Source organism: Dipodomys merriami, unplaced genomic scaffold (genome assembly GCF_024711535.1).
Source record: "Dipodomys merriami isolate MVZ:Mamm:240054 unplaced genomic scaffold, mDipMer1.0.p SCAF_242, whole genome shotgun sequence".
In the NCBI taxonomy this organism is placed as follows: domain Eukaryota; kingdom Metazoa; phylum Chordata; class Mammalia; order Rodentia; family Heteromyidae; genus Dipodomys; species Dipodomys merriami.
Window position 1 is genome coordinate 793,366 of NW_027203849.1, and position 6,000 is coordinate 799,365.

The 6,000-nt window shown below is 46.6% G+C and overlaps 1 protein-coding gene across 2 annotated transcripts in view; it reads right to left on the reverse strand.

The window, feature by feature from the left end:
• LOC138835926 (COMM domain-containing protein 1) overlaps positions 1-2,132 on the reverse strand; it is a 114,145-nt gene extending 112,013 nt beyond the window's left edge. Inside the window, exon 1 of one of the 2 annotated variants that reach the window (XM_070034495.1) lies at positions 1,922-2,132. In XM_070034495.1, coding sequence (XP_069890596.1) covers positions 1,922-2,098 — 177 coding nt within the window. In that variant the 5' untranslated portion in view covers positions 2,099-2,132. The remainder of the gene's footprint in view (positions 1-1,921) is intronic. The other variant, XM_070034496.1, reaches the window with a different exon arrangement.
• Between the last annotated feature and the right edge of the window lie 3,868 nt (positions 2,133-6,000).

Here is a 6,000-nt window from a genome sequence, read left to right on the forward strand (position 1 = left end):
GTGCATAATAGGGTGTGACTTTGACAGTGATTGGTTCCTCTTCCTCCCTTACCATGCCACCCACCCTTTTTGGCTTTAAAAAGGGCTGCTCTCCGTTAATAAAGGAGTTTTCTACCGGCTGGATTTGGCTCCCCACTATGTCTGATTGTCTCCGGAGCTGAGGGAGGCTGGGGAACCGGTGCGGGCGAGTGCCGCACTTACCTTTCCTCGGACCCCGTCTGTCTTTCGTGGGACGAAGACCCAACATGGATGGGTATAGGAGGGAAAACTAGGAGACAGCAAGGGAAGGGGTGACATTATCCAAAAGGAAATGTCCTCTACCTGCCAGGCACTAGTGGCTCAGTGCCTGTAATCCAACTAAAGAGGCTGAGATGAGGATCACAGTTCAAAGCCAGCCCAGGTAGAAAAGTCCCCCTGAGTCTCTTCTCTTTAACTAACCACTCAAAAACTGGAAGTGGCACTGTGGGTCAAGTGGTAGAGTGCTAGCCTTGAGCAAAAGGAGCCTAGGAACAATGCCCTGGCCCAGAGGTCAAGTCCCAGGACTGGCAATAATAATAATGTGTCTTAAAAGCAGAGAGGGAAATAAAGGGATTATGTTTCATCAGGGTATACTGGATGGATGGATGGAAATGTCACAGTGAAATCCTCCTTTGTACAACTAATACATGAACTCTGGGCCTGGGTGCTGTCCCTGAGGTCTTGAGGTCAAGGCATGTGCTCTACCACTTGAGCCACTGCGCCACTTCCAGTTTTCTGGTGGTTAACTGGTGCCCAGTGCCAATACTTTATTTTTAAAGATCAAATTTCTAGAAAATATTCTCTATGTGAGTAAGATTTGGTCTATAGAGACAGAGGCATTCTGTTCTCCATTCAATAGGGGTATATAATTTAAAGTTAAAACTACTTATAATAGGGGCTGGGAAGTGGTTCAGTGGTAGAGCGCTTGCCTTGCATGCCTGAGGCCCTGGGTTCAATTTCTCAGCACCACATAAGCAAAAAGAAAAAAACCAGAAGTGGCACTGTGGCTCAAGTGGTAGAGCGCTAGCCTTGAGCTGAAGAGCTGAGGGACAGCGCCCAGGCCCAGAGTTCGGGCCCCAGGACCGGACCCCCCCCCAAAAAAAAACTACTTATAATAACACCTTACATATCCATGAGACAATCCATTTGCTTTTTCTGAGAAGTAACTGTTTTTATTGTTTTCCTATATTTAAATGTTATAGGCAAAGGCAATTAAACAAACATACACACACCCTGAGCTGGGAATGAAGTTTAGTGGTACTGTGCATGCTCAGGAATTACAAGACCATCAATGCCCACTGTCAATGGGGAAAAAACACAAAACTGCCTTTTGAAAAAAATAGCAAACGCACATAAACTCTCAACACTGACTTAATTAAAATGATTGCAGGTTTAGACCTCCCGGATCTGATTTTTGCTTTGTTTTTGCTCTGTCCTGGGACTTGAACTCAGAGCCTGGGCACCGTCCCTGGACTTTTGTGCTCAAGGCTAGCACTCTACCACTTGAGCCACAGCGCCACCTCTGGCCTTTTCTGTGTACGTGGTACTGAGGAATTGAACCCAGGGCTTCATGCCTGCCAGGCAAGCACTCTACCACTGAGCCACATTCCCGGGCCAGACGACCTCCCTCTTCATTTCACAACGTCCAAGGCCCACAGCACGGCCGAGGAGACGGAAGTTGTGACTTTTAGGACGGACACGAATGTCTGGAGAGAAACCCAGCGTGGTCACCGTGGGTGTGTGGGGCTAGCCCGGCGGGATGGCAGGACGAGGCCCGCGGACGTGGGCCCAGGGGCGGCAGTCCGCGGAGGAAAGCGCCCGGGACGCGGGCGGCCGCGGCGGAGGCCGAGCGCTCAGCGCAGAGACTGGGCTCTGCTGTGCAGACCTCCAGGAACCGCAGTACCTTAAGAATCCCCTTCATCTTGGCCAGAAAGGGGCGGAACTCCTCCGGTGGCACATCTGGGTAGAGCTGGCCCCGCAGCAGCTCTTCTGTGATGCCCGGGTGCCCGTGGAAGGCGTCCTGAGCCAGGCCTGTCAGCAGCCCGCTCAGGGGCTTGACGCTCTCAAGCTCGCCCGCCATACTCGGCGGAGGCCCCGCCCTCACAACAGCTGAGCGCGGCCAGCTACGGGGGCCTACTAGGGCCTAACTAGTTTAGGCAAAGGCGCTCAGGAGACTCGGAAATAAGCGTTCCTCCAGGGTTGGCTGTTTCCAGCTTCCAGCTTTCTCTGCAAATCCCTAGCTACTCAGGAAGAAGAGATCTGAGGATCGCCTTCCCCGCCTAGTAGCCAGACAGGTCAAAGTCCATGAGATTTTTTTTTTTTTTGGCTTGAACTCTGGGCCTGGGCGCTGTCCTTCAGCCCTTCAGCATAAGGCTAGCACTCTACCACTTGAGCCACAGTGCCACTTCCGTTTTTCTAGTGGTTTTATTGGAGATGAGTCTCACGGTCTTTACTGTCCAGGCTGGCTTTGAACCGCGATCCTCAGATCTCAGCCTCCTGAGAAGCTAGGATTACAGGTATGAGCCACCAGCAACTGGCTCCTGAGATTCTTATCTCCAATAAACCACTGAGAAAAAGCCAAAAGTGGTACTGTGGTCAAGTGGTAGAGCACTAGCCTTGAGCAAAAGCAGCTCTGGGACAGTGCACAGGTCCTGAGTTCAAGCCCCAGAGTCAGAAAAACAAACAAACAAAAAACCTATTTCCTAATAACATCATTCTTAGTTACCTTTGTATGAACGTGTTTTTCGTCTTTCGAATTAAAACAGTGACTCTGATCAAAATTCCTTTCTATACCAAAACAGCAAGTATTTTGTCAACATCCTCTTTTTCAATCCTGGATCAAAATGTACAATTTAAGTTTCTACCCACATAATTACAAAACATTGATTTATTATTTAGCCATAAAAAGAAAGTACTGATATATACTACAATGTAGGTGACATTTAAAAACAAACTGAGAGACCAGGCATAGGTCATTCACACCTGTAATCCTAGTTATACAGGAGGTTGAACTCTAAAGGATGGCAGTTCAAAACCAGCCCAGGCAAAAAAGTCTGTGAGATGTTTATCTCCAATTAATAACTGCCCCCATGCCCTTCCAAAGCCAGAAATGGTAGAACACTAGTCTTACACATAAAAGCTAATGAATAGTACCCAGGCACTAAATTCAAGCCCCAAGACCAAAAATAAATAAATAAATAAATATTGCCAGGTTCCAGTGGCAGTAATACTAGCTATTTGGAAGACTGAGATCAGAGGATCATGAGTCAAAGCCAGCCCAGCAAGAAAGTCCAAGAGACTCTTGTCTTCAATTAACCATCAAAAATGCTGGAAGTGAAATTGTGACTCAAATGGTTGAGTGTTAGGCTTGCATAAAAAAAAGCTCAATAGGGGCTGCAAAGGTGGCTCAGTGGTGGAGTGCTTGCCTTGCATGCATGAGGCCCTGGGTTCAATTCCTCAGCACCACATAAGTAGAAAAGGCCGGAAGTGGCGCTATGGTTCAAGGGTTAGAGCACTAGCCTTGAGCTGAAGAGTTGAAGGACAGTACCCAGGCCCAGAGTTCAGGCCCCACGACTGGCAAGAAAGAAAGAAAGAAAAAGAAAAGAAAGAAAGAAAGAAAGAAAGAAAGAAAGAAAGAAAGAAAGAAAGAAAGAAAGAAAGAAAGAAAGAAAGAAAAGAGAAAGAAAGGCAGGCTGGGCGCTTGTGGCTCACGCCTGTAATCCTAGCTACTCAGAAGGCTGAGATCTAAGGATCGAAGTTGAAAGCAAGGCCCTCGGCAGGAAAGTTCTGTGAGACATCTCCAATTAACCTCCAGAAAACCAGAAGTGGTGCCTACTCATGAAATGTCTAGGAAAGGCAAACCCATAAAGACAGAAAGAAAGCCAGGAACTGCAAAGGGGGCAGCGGAGGGAAAATGACTGTGAATGGGTATTTGGGGGGCTGATAAATTTTTCTGACAGTGATAAGAAAACCCACTCAACAGCACACCTTGAAAGATAGAATATAACAATACATAAATCCAATCTAAATTTTAAAATCAACATAATGACCTAAATAATGGAATGACATGCAATGTACTTAAGCACAACTTCACTATGCAAGTAACCAGAAAGCAGATAGGAAGTGGCGCTGTGACTCAAGTGGTAGAGTGCTAGCCTTGAGCTGAAGAGCTGAGGGACAGCGCCCAGGGACAGAGTTCAAGCTCCACAACCAACCAAAAAAAAAAAAACTAGAAAGTAGATAAAATATTCAGATCCCCATTTCTTTTTCTTTATTCAAGGACGTGTGCTTAAAACAGTGACTTTGCAAAAGATGTTTATGAAGTAGGAGGTTGTTTTCATTTGTGTTGTTGCTGTTACAAAGTTGTTTGGGACTTCTTTCCAGAGGGGTTCAATACTGGGGACCTCACCCAAGGCTTTACACATGCAAGCACTTTCTTTCTTTCTGTCTGTCTGTCTGTCTGTCTTTCTGTCTTTCTTTCTTGTTTTTTTTTTTTAATTGTGAAAATATTGTACAGAGAGGTTACAATTACATGGGCATCTTTCTTGTTTTTTTTTTTTTTGTCAGCACCACTTCCGGTTTCCTGGTGGTTTTATTGGAGATAGGAGTCTCACGGTCTGTCCTGCCCGGGCTGGCTTTGAACCGCGATCCTCAGATCTCAGCCTCCTGAGTAGCTGGGATTACAGGCGTGAGCCACCAGCGCCCGGCTATCTTTCTTGTTTTTTATTGTAAAATACTGTGCAAAGGAGTTACAGTTACATGAGTAAGGTAACGAGCACATTTCCCATGGAGCACTCTTACCTCCTCCTTTGTTCTTCCTCTTCCATTCCTTCCCTCCCCACCTCCCCAACTCCTCCCCCTCCCCCATGCAAGTGCTTTCTACCAGTGAACTACACTCCCAGACCCCAATTAATTTGTGTGTAAGAGTGCATACTCCCATGCCAGTACTAGAGCTTGAACTCAGGCTTTTTTTTTTGCTCACAGCTGGCAGTCTACCATGTGAGCTACACCTCAAGTTCATTTTTTTTTTTTTGGTCGGTTGTGAGGCCTTAACTTTGGGCCTGGGTGCTGTCCCTCAGCTCTTCAGCTCAAGACTAGTGCTCTACCACTTGAGCCACAGTTCCACTTCCGACTTTTTCTGCTTATGTGATGCTGGAATTGAATCCAGGGCCTCATGCATGCAAGGTAAGCACTCTACCACTGAGCCACCTTCCCAGCCCACAAAATTTATTTTTTAAAAAGTGTCATATAAGCCGGGCACTGGTGGCTCATGCCTGTAATCCTAGCTATTCAGGAGGCTAAGATCTGAGGATCGAGGTTCAAAGCCAGCCCAAGCTCTATCTCCAATAAACCAGTAGAAAACCGGAAATAGCTCAAGTGGTAGAGCGCTAGCCTTGAGCTGAAGAGCTGAGGGACAGTACCCAGACCCAGAGTTCAAGCCCCACAACCAACCAAAAAAACAACAACTAGAAAGTAGATAAAATATTCAGATCCCCATTTCTTTTTCTTTATTCAAGGACGTGTGCTTAAAACAGTGACTTTGCAAAAGATGTTTATGAAGCAGGAGGTTGTTTTCATGACCAAAAAAAAAAAAAAGTCTCATATACCTGGGCATCAATGACTCACACCTGAATCCTAGCTGCTCAGAAGGCTGAGATCTGAGCACTGCGGTTCAAAGCCAGCCTGGGGAAGAAAGTTCATGAGACTCTTACCTCCAATTAACCACCACCGGAAAAGCAGAAGTGGTGTTGTTGCTCAAGTGGTAGAGCACTAGCCTGAAGAGCTGAAGGACAATGTCCAGGCCCAGAGTTGAAGACTCACGACCAACCAAAAAAAAAGAAGGTTGAGATCTGAGAATCACAGTTCAAAGCCAGTCTGGTCAGGGAAGTCCATGAGATTCTGATCTCCAATAAACCACCGGAAAACCATAAGTGGCACTGTGGCTCAGAGAACTCGCTTTGAGCTGAAGAGCTGAGGGCCCAG